This window comes from Anomaloglossus baeobatrachus, chromosome 6 (genome assembly GCF_048569485.1).
Source record: "Anomaloglossus baeobatrachus isolate aAnoBae1 chromosome 6, aAnoBae1.hap1, whole genome shotgun sequence".
Lineage (NCBI taxonomy): Eukaryota > Metazoa > Chordata > Amphibia > Anura > Aromobatidae > Anomaloglossus > Anomaloglossus baeobatrachus.
This window is the reverse complement of record NC_134358.1, coordinates 239,792,715-239,808,714: the sequence shown is the minus strand read 5'-3', so window position 1 is coordinate 239,808,714 and position 16,000 is coordinate 239,792,715. Positions and strand designations below refer to the sequence as shown.

Genomic DNA, 16,000 nt, shown 5'->3' with positions numbered 1-16,000 from the left:
AGTCCGGTGTGTGTGTCAGCCTGTGAGCCCTTTCTCTTTTGATGCACTAAGTATCAGATCCCAGTGGTGTGAAGCACCTGGGGATCCCGGTGTCAGTAAAGTGTCCCATTCTGTATGCTGATAGCGCTGTTCCGATATGGGGCTGGTTCTCAACCATCCTATATGCTATTTGGCTGCTGAATCGTTGGGATGGGTTCGGTGACTTTTCTAGCCATTCCCCGCGACCCTTGCAGAGTTGGTAGACATCGTGAAGTATGCATGCCCTAGGATTCTGTACCCCGACAGCGCCGGTTCTGTGGAAGCAGCCGCCTGCTTCTCCCAAACGATTGTGTTAAACGCCCTGGCCCATAGAGCTGTTCGCGGCACGTCCGCTCTGCTCTGTGTCTCAAGCTGTTCTCTCCTTGTTGTAGTTGTGTTGTGTGTTCTGAGCTGTTGCCCCCAGCCACTGCCACCGGCTGGTTCACTACTCTCACTAGGTCAACCTGCTCTTCCCACTGTGTGCTCCTGTCTCCCCCTGGTGGTTGCTTGTCCCTGACCCTGAGTCCCCGATTCCAGTGGATCGAGGAGACCCTAGTGCGGTGGCGTCCTGTAAACGCACCGCTTCAGTGACCCCCTACTGTGATCCAACCCTGGCCTGGTCCCCATTGGGGAGGGCAACCCAGCGTTACTGTATGTTTGTGTGAGTGGAAACCGGTACTGACCTTTCTTGGACCCAGGATAAGTATTACACCCTAATGGAGGTGCAGTACCCTGTGGCGCCTGAAGCGTTAGGGGCGTCACATATTCAGAGAACTTTTAGCTCTGTGCCAGATAAAACAGTACATTTATAAAAACTGCAGTAAGTAGCCCGGTAAGTGACACATCACTAGAATCAGAAGCTCAGCCCCTAGAGATCATGCTGCTCTCTGATGGGGCAGTGACAACCTAGTGACAGATTCCCTTTAAGGTGTTGTAATCAGCAATTGGAGAATACTCATGTTGAATTGCGAGGCCGGGTGTGATTGAGTTTGCTTGGGAGGGATTAAGGCGGGCTTTGCACACTACGACATCGCAGGTGCGATGTCACTGGGGTCAAATTGAAAGTGACGCACTTCCTGCATCGCAGTCGACATCGTAGTGTGCAAATCCTTGATGATATGATTAACGAGCGCAAAAGCGTCATTATCGTATCATCGGTGTAGGGTCCGACATTTCCATTATGCCGGTGCAGCGACGGTACGATGTTATTCCTCGTTCCAGCAGGCAGCACACATCGCTGTGTGTGAAGCCGCTGGAGTGAGGAACATCTCCTACCTGCGTCCCGGCTGCAATGCGGAAGGAAGGAGGTGGGCGGGATGTTTACGTCCTGCTCATCTCCGCCCATCCACTCCTATTGGCCGCCTGCCATGTGACGTCGCTGTGACGCCGCACGACTTGCCCCCTTAGGAAGGAGGCGGGTCGCCGGCCAGAGCGACGTCGCAGGGCAGGTGAGTGCATGTGAAGCTGGCGTAGCGATAATGTTCGCTACGTCAATAATCACAAGATATCGCTGCTGCGACGGGGGCGGGGACTATCGCGCTCGGCATCGTAAGCATCGGCTTGCGATGTCGCAGCATGCAAAGTACTCCTAAGATTAAGATTAGGAGATACTACATAAACTTCACCTGACCAGGCACCATAAAAGTAATACTTTTGTAAGGTGGTAGTCACATGATAAATTGTTACATATCTGTAATAAGCTCTGATTCTAGTTCTAACACTAGATTTACACTAATTGGAAAGCAGAGTCCTGGGAAAGTTGTTCTACTCCATCACATGTAACAATTTTTGGTATTAGAAAGGAAACACCTTCTTCGTACATCTGATTTATACGCCATGGTGATGTACTCTTCCTGAGACAATGTTTTTTTTCCAACAGATTTTCCAGGTTCCATGCCAGATGCTAAATGGGAAGGTAATCTCAGAGCGATAAAGTGGAGTGATGACAGTAGTCACGATGGTTGCCATGGTAATGTGCTTTCATTGTTATTACAGTAGTTTGAAAGTCAAAGATAACAGGTCACTTGATCCGCATAGCAGAACAGGATATCGCTGATCCTCCGGGTGGAGTGGCGGCTTCTTTTTGAAATGCCTATTGAAACTTTCACCTATTGATGTGTACGACATTCACCTGCTCATGCAATGCTGACAGACAACTGTCTTCCATTACACTATTATACTGGTCACCACACAAGTTCTTATAAAATGTAATTATTGTTTTATAATTGATAAAACGCCAGAACAATAAACCATGATTAGCACACTGCGATATTACATTATGGTCTTTACATCTTTTCTTTTAACAACATTTGGTGTATGCACTAAGAAAGTCTCCAGGCCATGCCAAATGTATCCAGAGGACTCAATTTACCCCACAAATCCAAAATCCACACTGTTTGATTTTTTTCTTAAATTGAGACCTACAGGGTAATTTATGGTTTGCCTGGGTATACATCAGAAGTTACTGTTGACATAGGCTGAATTTATACAACACTCCCATGTTTTGTCTAAGTCCACAAAAGATCCACAGTAGTCAGTAGCACTATTTATATGAACGATGTTCTACTTGGACCATGTGACTGTGTAGAAAAATCGCAGTGTGCATTGTGCTGATGATAGCCTTCGTTCCATACATGAAAATTAGATTGCTTGAATTTTGCCAAATGACATGAAAATATATAGAAATGTATTCAGAATGAAAACTATCCATTTCCCCTGGAGTGGACACATCATACTCCTCCTACTGAAAAAAGCAAATATATTAGCTAATTTCATAACTAGAGTCTTCTAGGTCCCTAGGGCCCTCACCTGCATTTTGATCAAATGTATGGTGCATTGAAGCATTCTATATCCTATAAAGACATGTGTTTGCTCTTCATGTAATAATGTTACCCATCCTGTGCCCTGCCTATAATAATGTCCTCCATCCTGGCCTCTTCCTGTAGTCATGTTCCTCATCATGGGCCCCTTCCTGCAATAATGTCCTCTGTTCTGACCCATTCCTGTAATCATGTCCCCAAATATGGCCCCTTTCTTGTAATATTGTCCCTATTCTAGCCTGCCCTTCCTGCATAATGACCTCCATCATGACCACTTCCTGTAATAATGTCTCTGTCCTGGCCCCTTCCTGTATTAAGGGGTATTCCCATCTCCAAAATCATATCCCAATATGTATTAGGTATAATAATATTAGCAAATACCTCCAATTAGAAATGTAGTATAGTTCTTCTGATTCACTATGTCACTTATCTCATGTGCAGGGTATTGCAGGACCTAAGGTAGCCATGGTTACGACGCTAGCAACTAACTGTCGCTATGTGCGTAGTCATAACCATGAATACCTAAATTCCTGCAATGTCCTGCACATGAGATAAGAAATATAGTGAATTAGAAGTCCTATACTACATTTCTAATTTCTATTTGCTGATATTATTTCACCTACTACATATTAGGATAGGATCTCAGAGATGGGGCCGAAAACCGACTTTACAAATAAAACAAAGTTTGGGTGCTTTATGCATGCTGACCACTCGCACAAGCATCACTGTGCTTAAGTACATGCGGTGCTTAGACCAGTGTGAGCCACTTGTAGTGTTTGAACGATTCGCACTGGTGGTAACAACAGCATGATCAGATGTAGTGTGTAACCCTCCAAACATAAAAATGGAAACCCCCAGAACTGTTCTGCTTATTGCTGGCTGTATGTAGGCAGAGACCCAAACTGCCAATTAGTGACTTACACTGGCTTCCTGTGCAGGTTTGGTAAGGCTGCACTCTGCAAACTGAACTTCCACTTCTTGTAATCATGTCTCTCATCATAGGCTCGTTCCTGCAATAATATCATCTGTCCTGGCAACTTCCTGTAATCATGTTTTCGATCATATGCCCCTTCCTGTAATAATGTCCTCTGTTCTGGCCCCTTCCTGTAATCATGTTCCCTATTATGGTCCCTTTCCTGTAATAATATCCCTATTCTGGCTAGACCCTTTCTTTAATAATGTCTCCATTTTCCCACCTTCCTGTAATAATATCTTCTGTTCTGGAATTTTCCTGTAATCATGTCCCAAACATTGGCCCCTTCCTGAAATAATATCTTCTTTCCTAGCCCCCATCCTGTAATGTTGTCCCCCATCATAGGCCTTTTCTTTAATAATGCTCTCTATCCTAGCTGTTTCCTGTAATCACATCTCCCATCCTGGGCATCTTCTTGTATTAATGTATTAGCTCAGTGAGATTGCTGTTCACAGATGCTCTCCATCAAATTTTCAAGTCTTGCCACACCTATTCAATAGGATTTAGGTCTGGATTTTGCCTGGGACATTAAAATACTTGAATATGCTTTGAACTACACCATTGTTGCTCTGGTAGTATATTTATGTTCATTGTCCTGCTGGAAGGTGTATTTATGACACAGTCTCAAGTCTTTCGTAGTCTCTAACAGGTTTTCCATCAGGATTGCCCTGTATTTAGCTCGATCCATCTTCCCATCAACTTTGACCAGCTTCACTGTCCCTGAAGAAGAAAAGCACCCACAGAGCATGATGCTGCCACCACCATGTTTGACGGTGGAGATAGTATTTTCAGGGTGATCTGCAGTGTTAGTTTTCTGCCACACATAGTGTTTTGCGCTAATCCCAAAACATTCTAGTTTGATCTCACCTTAACAGAGTTACCATGTGGAGGAAAGTGCCCCGGTCAGATGAGACCATAGTAGAACTTTTTAGCCTTAATGCAAAATGCTATGTATGGCTGGAATTAACATTGCACATTAGCCTGAAAACACCATCCCCACTATCAAACATGGTGGTGCCAGCATTATTCAGTTGAAATGCTTTTCTTCAGAAGGGACCGTAAGCTGGTTAGAGTTGATGACAAGATAGATGGAGCTAAATAAAAGGCAATTCTGGAGGAAAACCTGATAGAGGTTACAAAAGACTTGAAAATGGGATGCAGGTTCAAATTTCAGCAGGACAATGACCCTAAACATACAGTACAGACCAAACCAAAACCACACCTTATCATGCAAAGAGTTTTCTTTATTTTCATGACTCTGAAAATTGTAGATTCACATTGCAGGCATCAAAACTATGAATTAACACATGTGGAATGAAATACTTAACAAAAAAGTGTGAAACAACTGAAAATATGTCTTATATTCTAGGTTCTTCAAAGTAGCCACCTCTTGCTTTCATTACTGCTTTTCACACTCTTGGCATTCTCTTGATGAGCTTCAAGAGGTAGTTACCGGAAATGGTCTTCCAACAGTTTTGAAGGAGTTCCCAGAGATGCTTAGCACTTGTTGGCCCTTTTGCCTTCACTCTGCGGTCCAGCTCACCCCAAACCATCTCGATTGGGTTCAGGTCTGGTGAATGTGGAGGCCAGGTCATCTGGCGTAGCACCCCATCACGCTCCTTCTTAGTCAAATAGCCCTTACACAGCCTGAAGGTGTGTTTGGGGTCATTGTCCTGTTAAAAAATAAATGATGGCCCAACTAAATGCAAACGGGATGGAATAGCATGCCACTGCAAGATGCTGTGGTAGCCATGCTGGTTCAGTATGCCTTCAATTTTGAATAAATCCCCAACCGTGTCACCAGCAAAGCACCATCACACCTCCTCCTCCATGCTTCACAGTGGGAACCAGGCATGTAGAGTCCATCCGTTCACCTTTTCTGCGTCGCACAAAGACACGGTAGTTGGATCCAAAGATCTCAAATTTGCACTCGCCAGACCAAAGCACAGATTTCCACTGGTCTAATGTCCATTCCTTGTGTTCTTTAGCCCAAACAAGTCTCTTCTGCTTGTTGCCTATCCTTAGCAGTGTTTTTTAGCAGCTATTTTACCATGAAGGGCTGCTGCACAAAGTCTCCTCTTAACAGTTGTTCTAGAGATGTGTCTGCGGCTAGAACTCTGTGTGGCATTGACCTGCTCTCTAATTTGAGCTGCTGTTAACTTGCGATTTCTGAGGCTTGTGACTCGGATAAACTTATCATCCACAGCAGAGGTGACTCTTGGTCTTCCTTTCCTGGAGCGGTCCTCATGTGAGCCAGTTTCTTTGTAGCATTTGATGGTTTTTGCCACTGCACTTGGGAACACTTTCAAAGTTGTCCCAATTTTTCGGACTGACTGATCTTCATTTCTTAAAGTAATGATGGCCACTCGTTTTTCTTTACTTAGCTGCTTTTTTCTTGCCATAATACAAATTCTAACAGTCTATTCAGTAGGACTATCAGCTGTGTATCCACCAGACTTCTGCACAACACAACTGATAGTCCCAACCCCATTTATAAGGCAAGAAATCCCACTTATTAAACCTGACAGGGCACACCTGTGAAGTGAAAACCATTTCCGGTGACTACTTCTTGAAGCTCATCAAGGGAATGCCAAGAGTGTGCAAAGCAGTAATCAAAGGAAAAGGTGGCTACTTTGAAGAACCTAGAATATAAGACATATTTTCAGTTGTTTCACACTTTTTCGTTAAGTATTTCATTCCACATGTGTTAATTCATAGTTTTGATGCCTTCAATGTGAATCTACAATTTTCAGTCATGAAAATAAAGAAAACTCTTTGAATGAGAAGGTCTGTCCAAACTTTTGGTCTGTACTGTACTCTCAGAGCTACAATGTAATGGTTTAGATCAAAGCATATTAATGTGTGTGATGGCCCAGTCACAGTCCAGATCTAAATGTCAATCTGTAGTAAGACTTAAAAATTGCTGTTCTCAGACGCCTCCATCCAATCTCACTGAGCTAGAGATATTTTGCAAACAAGAATGTACAAAACTTTCAGCCTCTAGATGTGTAAAGATGGTAGAGACATACCCCATAAGACTTGCAGCAGTAATTGTAGTGAAAGGTGGTCCGACAAAGTATTGATTACTACAAAATGGCCATAATTTACAATTTATTTATTTTTATTGTTTTTCAACTTAGTCATAAGTACACTATGGGTATGTCTGAACTCTGATGTGTACAAGACCCGGTTGTAGTGATCATATATTAATAGGCCTGCTATTAACTGTTTCTCTTTCATCTGTTACAGGTCGATATGTCAGACAAGTGTGTGTATATGGAGAAGGAGATTTACCGTGGCTATATAACTCCACAAGAGTTTTTGCCAATAAGTTTGAGCTGTCAAGTTATCCTCCTACAATGGAGTGCCTGGAGCTGAGGATGCGACGCAAAACATTGTCTGAGAGCGAAACAGCGCTGCAACCCAACTGGTTCTTTTAACTATTATAAAAAGCTTCCCATGCCGATTCACACTGGGAAGTAATTGGAGAATATTAGTAAAATGTGTACAGTTATAAAATATTTTATATTTTTTATTATTATGTTGTTTATCGTGTCTATTTATTCTCAGCAACTGGTTTTGCGTTGCACTTATATACTCAATATTGTTTTGGTTAGTTTTGATGCAGCTTTTTAAGCCCTTAAAGACTGCCAATACACAATTTTCTGACCTGAGAAATAAGAGAATAGTGCCTACAATAGTAAAAATGCAACAGACATCAGTTGTGCACCATAGCTGGTGACATGTTGCTGCACCAAGCATGATCAGTGATACCTGACGGATTGACCGTTTTGGTTGAAATCATTCATTTTCATCAAAGTGTAATGCCTATGTCCACATTTATTGCGGTGAAAGTATTCAGCATGTTCTGGGAACAGCATAGCACAGTGAACTTCACTAGTTACGTAACCTGGGATTTATGCCAACAGCATGGATTGCTTGCTACCTTGTTTCCATTAGCCATATTGATTTCTATGGGAGGTACTCAAACAGCATAGTGCAGCTGCCTTCACCTGTTGTTACGTTTTAGGTGGTTGAAACCTAAATACAATTATTCAGAAATATTCACTGATTAGCCTGATACTCTTCACAGTCTATATAATTACCAAATTAGTTAGCAGAAAACATGACTTTTACTGATAATCTTAAAATATTGAAAATAAGAAAATTAAAATCTTTGGTTACCTGACATCCCCAATAGTGATGAGAAAATGCTGCCAATGTGTATTCAGTCAATATCAATCAGTAGAGGTAAAGAGGTAAAAAAATTTTTGCAAAAGGAGGGCGAATAAACCCCATTTACCCTCTATTTCTGACCATGGAGGTTGGCACCCTACGAAGTGCAATTGGCAACCCACTCAGGGCGAAAGGTTATACTTCACTGGTTAAAAAAAAATGGAAATGCTAACAACATGAAAAATGTGATTACCAGATATCAATAAGAATCATATATATGGGAAGCACAAAATGAAGCACACAGGAAGGACTATTTGCCCACAGTTGCGTAGATGTGATGAATTGTGGCCATAGGCAGGAATTATCCCATTTGAAACAATATGAATTTCCTGTAAGCGTGAATCAAAACCAATTCACCAATACATAATAGGCTATAGTCTGAGCATGAATAGTAATGTCAAAGCCAATCCACCAAATTCACATAGTATGCTTTTATCAGATGGTATACTATATTCTGAGTATGAATAATAACATGTAAAAACTAATTTACCAAATCCACATAGTATACTTTACTGACATAAACTTGCCACGTTTCCCCTAAATAGGTTTATCAGGAGTATATACTATAACAAAAACTTAGCTTTGGATGAAACCATAGCTTTCCAGTACATATGTAGACACAATGTCCAAAACAACTTTTACTGATGATGAGGCCCATAAAACCCCATGCTGTTTGATGAGCTGAATCCCCATACACTCAATTTAGCATAGTTTCATCCAAAGCTCAGTATCTCTTATAGTCTCAAATGGAATAATTCATGCATATGGACAAAATTCATCACATCTGCTCAACTGTGGGCAAATATTCCTACCTGTGTACTTTATTTTGTGCCTCCAATACATTGATTATATTGATATCCAATAATCGTAATCAATTTTACATTCTTTTATCCTCCTCATGTGTAGGGCATAATGGGGACCTCTAGGGGTTGTCTATGTTGAGCGGGAACTCAAAGTGTATTTGTAGGTTGTCAACCTCTGTGATCAGGTAGAGGTAGCATGAGATGATTAATAGGGCTTCCCCCCTTCCCCCTGTAAAACTTTTTCCCTCTTTATCTCTACTGGTTAATATTGACTATATACATATTGGCAGCAGTTTATCATCACTATTGACTTTTTGGGGACCAAAGATTTTAATTTTCTATTTTTCTATGTTTTAAGATTATCAATAAAAGTTACATTTTATGGAGTGTACTTTCTGTGAACTAAAGACAGTTATTCCCATCATGGCCATCAAGGCAACAAATGGTCTAACCCAAACTACTGTGTGTCTAGAGTGGACCCTTTTCCTCCCTGAGCCCCCATGTACCTGAATAAGCTGCACAGGCAATATGTACGCCTCTATCTGTTCTCAGTACAGCCCTTTTTACTGCTCTATTACCTTCTTCTCAGCTGTTACAGGACATTTGCCTGAATCCTTACTCGCTTCCTACTCATGTAAATTTATCATCTATTTTTTTCACTTTGGACTGATGAGAGCCTTTGAATATCTTCCTATTCAACAGAAGCAAATTTTAACATCTGTCCCATTCATCTACAGAAAACAGGGTTGGAAGAATTCTATATCCGTGCTGCAGATTCAGATGTATGAAATGATCTTTTCGTACTAAGGAAAATTTCTTTCAATGACAAAGAATTCGGGACTTCACATTTTTAATTGATGGTTACTAGAGATGAGCGAATATATTTGGGTGGAATTTAATTCTACTCAAATATTACAAAAATCTGAATTCGCCCAAATGCAAATTTTTAGCAAGTCACTTCCATTACTGACTGCCATTATGCTGAGCCAAATAGGGCCACCAAAAGGCTAAAGAAGAAGAAAATATTTCTAATCACCTTACTGCTCAACTCTCTGGCGCATCTGCTCCTCACCGCCACCCATTGAATCCTTGCTGCATCTTTTTATCACCGCCCCTCTGCTCCACACTGTTACCTATCCAGTCCTCGTCACACATTCTATTGACTGCCGTGCGCGCTAAGTTCTGCACATGGTCACGTCATACATCAAGACGTCATGCCATTATGACATTGTAAACACTTGCACAGACCTGTCCCGGGCCTTATCAGAGCTGGAAGTTCTAGCCTAGTGTGAAGCGGCCTGGGGAAACAGAACTCGTGCCAGTGATCAAAAGACGTGATTAGGACCGGATGAGTGACAGTGAGTAGCGTAGAGGTCAAAGAAGGGAGCAACAACGTGAGCAAAAGTTTTATTTTTGTTTTTAAAATCTTATGTTTATTATGCTCTTGGGTCTGTAGGGATGACAAGGTCCAATACAAGTCTATAGCGGGCTTTACATGCTATGATATATCTAACGAGATGTCGGCGGGATCACGTCGTAAGTGACGCACATCCGGCATCATTAGTGATATCGTAGCGTGTGACACCTATGAACGAGCAGAAATACTCACCTTCTCGTTCATCGCTGATGTAACGCCCTGCACTCGGCCGCAGCCGAGCTGCTCGGATCCGAGCTCAATGGTGGGTGGCTCGAGCGCATCCAGACCCGGGGTCACGTCGCTCTCAAAGGGGATGCTGGTGCTTTTGGTGGGGGGTTAGGTAGGTGCACGGCCGGAGCCGTGCTTGAGTTCGTGACGCCACCCACGGGATGTGGTGAAGGTGTAGACACCACCGCTGCAGTTACGGGGCACCTGGGGGAGATGGTAGTGCAGCAAGATGTTAACCCCTCCGTGGGCAGGGATGATGGCCCCCGGGACCCGTTGGGGATAGCTGGGCGGTGCAGGGCGGTGTGTGCGGCCGGAGGGCACTGTTGTACTCACTGTTATTGACACACACAAGTCACTGGTAAACCAAGTTGATGGTGGTCGGTGCCCACAGCAGGCTGCGGTCGGGTCCCCCACCCGGATGGTTGTCTCTGCCTTTCTCCTGCACCGTGTTGTGTAGATGTAGACTGCCTGCGCTTCAGCGACGGGAGTCCGCTCCCCGGCTGTGTATATGTCGGGAGGGCCCGTTTTCCCGCAGACGCTGGCCCTTGGGATCTCTTTGCCTGTGCGGTGGCTTTCTATCCCCCTCGGTGGGTTGTTGTCTTCAGTCGGGACTTGGGTGGGAAAGGACCTATAGTCCAGACCGCAATCAGTGAATTAACTCAGGCCAGTGGATTCTGGACCTCGTTTTAGGGTCTGAGTACCCCCCTGTGTGCTCCGGTTTCCGAGTCGGTTCCCCGGGTCGGTACCGGCGGGCCACTACCCTGTCCTGGTCCACGACGGTTCCACCGAGCAGTCTTCCCAACTCCTGCAGGCAGAGGCCTCTGCTTGCCTCCTAGCCAAGGTGTTCGGGCTACGACCCTCACACCTGTCAGTCCGTCAAAGGCCTGTCCTACAGGCCTGACCTCCTCCACTGAACTCTAAACTGAACCGCTCACAACTGAACTGACAACTCAACTCTGCTCAACTGCTGTGTTTTCTGCCTCAGGCCCTCTGAACTCCTCGGTGGTCGTGCCAACTGCCTGGCTCCGCCCCCTGGTGTGTCCATCGAGCACTGAGGGAGGTGACCAGGGTTTTTGTGGTTGGCTGATGACTCCTTTTTAGGGGACAGGTGTAGTGCGTGGGTCTACCTGTGACTACTTGGCTAGTTCAGGGCGTCACACTCTCCCTTGGTTAACCACAGACCGTCCACCACCGTTTATTTTGTAACTGGAAAAGATAAAAGAGAACATATGTACAGTTATAATAACAGTATTTACAATCAAGAAAGTTTTGTATTTATCCCTTACGGGAGGCATTTTGCTTAAACGTTACCAACATTTTATTAAACCGTGAACGGGACGGGACCGGGTCCTTCCATTTGCCCACCAAAGCAAACCTAAACCTTGATGCTGCCTCTAAAACCAGGTCAGCATCCCTTTTCCCCAGTCCAGGAATCGGGTAAGGTCCGGTGTTGCCCATACGGGCCGGGTAAAAAGTTCCTTACCCGGCAGTCTCTCAGAGGCCACACGTCCAGGGCACCCCTGGCCCAGAGGGTTGTCACCGGTCTGCATGGTGACGGGACCTCGGCCTCCTCTGCCGCAGGCCCTTCCTCCAACCAGCCTCTCCGGAGACTGTAGGACGGGAAAGGTGGTCCGGGACTATTTACAAACCCAAGCGTTATTGGGTGGTCTGCAAGTTCTCGGCCATGTTCATTTTAAAACTGGGTAAAATAACGTGAATCAACAAAGTCCCAATGGGGACGGGCAGTATGGAACCGCTACCTTTTTAACAGGCTTCGAATCAGGTGAGAGTCTCGGGTGATTGGCATTCATTCACACACATATGTACATAATCAACATGTTGCACCCCTAGATGGCAGTTTCCCTGTACCTAAGCGGGGGCTGACCTAGGTTAGGGCGCGTGGACCTTCTGGGTCCAATACTTTCAGGTGGAGGCAATGGGGGAGAGGGGACGACCGGTCCCTCTTCCCGAGTGTCAGGTATGGCGGGTAGAGACCTGCGGGGCGTGGTGTAGGTGCATCCCTGGGCGCTTTCTCGGGTGGTTCGATGGCGGGCATCTCCGGCTCCATTTCTTCCACAGGTTGTGGGAACATTATTAAAGGAACAATTATCGCGCCGTTCTGCGTAGGCCAATCAGCTGGAAAGTCACCCATCACTGTATGGATCACCCCTCTCTTCTCCTCCACGCTCGGCGTGGGCACGGGGATCTCTTCTACCAGTCTCAGGGGACCCGGGCATCTCTTCAGGTGGTCCCTGGAAACAGTGGCTGTAGTTTTCCCCTGGTCGCGACTAATCAGGTAGGTCTTCTCGTTCTCCCATCCAGTTGGCTGTATGACGTAGGGAGTCCTCTCCCATTGATCGTTGAGCTTATGTGTTCTCCTTTTGCGCTTCAGCACCACATCCCCGGGTACAAAAGGGGCAGCCTGAGCCCGCTTGTTGAAGCGCTGCTCTTGCTTTTCTCGATTTTGAAGCAGATTCCTTTCCACGTACTCTTGGATCCGTCAGTACTGTGCCTGTCGCTTGGCATCCCAGTTGGCAGTGGGAGGAAGGGTTTCGGGCACTTCTATGTCCATTTCTAGGTCCACTGGCAGCCGCCCTGCTTGGGCTTTCATCAGATACGCCGGTATGCACTTGGTGGAGCTGCAGTGGATGTTATTGTACATGTCCAACAAATCAGGCAATTTCTCCGGCCACAGATTCCGCTCTTCCAGGAGTAGCGTCTTGAGAAGGTTCAGGACCAGATGGTTCATTTTCTCGCACATCCCATTAGTTTGGGCATGGTAGGGTGTGGTTCGGATCTTCTTGCAGCCGTGCAAGTGGCAGAACTCCTGGAACACCTCTGCTTCAAAGGCCGGGCCCTGATCTGTGAGCACCTTCTCGGGGTAGCCATGCATCCACCAAAAGTAGGCCTGGAAAGCTTTGACTGCGGTGCGGCCTGTCAAGTCTTTGACGGGAACAACCACCATGAATCTTGAGTAGTGATTGACAATGGTCAGGGCATAGGTGTACCGACTTCGGCTGGGCGTGAGCTTGACGTGGTCCAAGGCGACCAACTCTAGCAGCTGTTGGGTGATAATCGGCTTTAGCGGGGCCTTCTGGCTGGCTTTGTCCCGTCTTCTCAGCGCACAGGGACCACACTCTCGGCACCAGGCCTCCACGGACTCTCGCATCTTGCCCCAGTAAAACCGCTCTCTCAGCAGTATCTCCAGCTTCTTCCAGCCGAAGTGTCCTGCGCCATCATGGTAGGCCTGCAGGACCCTGTGCACGCATGACTGGGGCACCACCAGCTGGTGAACTTTCTCATGGGTCTTCGGGTTGATCAACCCCCTATACAGCTTCCCCTGATGCAGGTACAGAAGGTCTCTCTCTTTCCACAACCGCTGAGCTTTGGAGGGGGCTGTGGGGCTCATCATGGAAGAACCCTGGGCAATCATTGTTTTGACCAGCTGAACTGCAGGTTCTTGATCCTGGGCTTCTTGCCACCCCTGACTGGGCAGTGGGTCAAGGTTTACCTGCTGTTGGCTAACGCAGGGCTTCTTCCCCCCCTGGCCGATGGAATGCAGGTAGCTCGATCTCCTCCAGGCTGTCTTCCTCCATCCCTTCATCGGCAAGTGTGGCATCTGAGACAGCGCATCCGCGTTGGTGTTCTTGCGGCCAGCCCTGTATTTGATGGTGACATCGTAATTGGACAGTCAAGCCATCCACTGCTGCTCCAGAGCACCCAGCTTAGCCGTATCCAGATGTGTTAACGGGTTGTTGTCCGTATAGGCAGTGAACTTCAGGTAATGAGGTAATGTTTAAACCTTTCTGTTATCACCCACACGAGGGCCAAGAACTCGAGCTTGAAGGAGCTGTAATTCTCAGGGTTCCTCTCTGCGGGCCGGAGCTTCCTGCTGGCATAGGTGATCACCTTCTCCTTTCCATCCTGTACCTGGGACAGGACCGCACCCAGGCCCACATTGCTGGCGTCGGTGTAGAGGATGAACGGGAGGCTGTAATCAGGATAAGCCAAGATTTCTTCCCCTGTAAGGGCCGACTTCAGTTGTTGGAAGGACTCCTCGTGCTTCTCACCCCAGACAAACGGGGGTCCCGGAGATCTACCATTCTTGGTCTGTCCCACGAGGAGGTCTTGCATGGGCGCAGCCATCTTCGTGTACCCCTTGATAAAACGGCGGTCGTAGCCCACTAGGCCCAGGTACTGCCTCACCTCCTTCACCATGGTTGGCTGCGGCCAGCTCTGGATAGCGGTAATCTTCTCAGGACCTGGGGCTACACCTTCCACACTCAACACGTGCCCGAGGTACTGCACTTTGGGTTTCAACAGATGGCACTTAGAGGGTTTTAACTTCATCCCGTACTTGGCGAGGGCCGCAAACACTTCTGCAAGGTGCTCCAGGTGGGCTTCATACGTCTTGGAATACACAATCACATCATCCAAGTACAGCAGAACAGTCTCGAAGTTGAGATGCCCCAAACAGCACTCCATGAGCCTCTGGAAGGTCCCCGGGGCATTGCACAGCCCGAACAGCATACTGTTGAACTCGCAGAGTCCCATGGGGGTAGCAAACGCAGTCTTCTCGCGGTCTTCCCGTGCAACCGCCACCTGCCAGTAGCCACTAGTAAGGTCAAGGGTAGAGAAATAATTAGCAGTCTTCAGCGCAGCAAGCGACTCTTCAATGCGGGGAAGAGGGTAGGCATCTTTATGTGTTATCTGGTTGATTTTCCGGTAATCCACACACATTCTCATGGTACCATCCTTCTTCCTCACCAGCACCAATGGAGCTGCCCAGGGACTACAACTATCCCGGATGACCCCTGCCTCCTTCATGTTCCTCAACATGTCTTTGGCGCACTGGTAGTGTGCAGGTGGGATTGGCATGTACCTCTCTTTAATGGGTGGATGCGTACCCATGGGGATATGGTGTTGAACCCCTTTAACTCTCCCAAAATCTGGCGGGTGCTTGCTGAAATCCTGCCCGTACTCCTGCACTACCCTGTATACCCCTTCCTTGTGATGCATGGGTGTAGCCTCGATGCCGACATGCAACTCCCGGCACCACTCCTCTAATTGTTCGGGTGGAGGGTCACTGCCTGAGTGTGGTGTAGTGGTTGTAGGGGTGGTTTCGTGGATAGCATGTGCGTCTACGGTGAACAACTTGGCTACAGTGGTGTTGCGGGGGAGCCTGACCTCTTCCTCTCCACAATTCAGCACTCTCACGGGCACTCTCACCTTTTTGACATCAATCACCCCCCTGGCTGCCATTACTGTGGGCCAGTGCTCCGAAGGCAAGGGCTCTACCATTGCCGGGTAATCTTGTCCTTGGGGTCCTACTGCTTCCCTGCACCAAATCATCATTTCACTCCGCGGCGGCACCACCAAAGGCGCGGCGTCCATCACCCGCACACCACCAATCTCTCCACCTGTCATGTTCACCTGCTATTGCTGCAGGAGGGCCAGGATCTCACACTGCAGTGCCCTCTGCCGGCCCCGTCCCGCAGTGGCAGAC

General features: G+C 46.6%; 1 protein-coding gene across 1 annotated transcript in view; it reads left to right on the top strand.

Annotated features, from left to right (window-relative positions):
- Positions 1–7,348, top strand: part of LOC142244253 (N-acetyllactosaminide beta-1,6-N-acetylglucosaminyl-transferase-like) — an 85,554-nt gene extending 78,206 nt beyond the window's left edge. The window contains exons 2-3 of the mRNA XM_075316456.1: positions 1,898–1,987; positions 7,060–7,348. Coding sequence (XP_075172571.1) covers positions 1,898–1,987; positions 7,060–7,250 — 281 coding nt within the window. The 3' untranslated portion in view covers positions 7,251–7,348. The remainder of the gene's footprint in view (positions 1–1,897; positions 1,988–7,059) is intronic.
- The last annotated feature ends 8,652 nt before the right edge of the window (positions 7,349–16,000 follow it).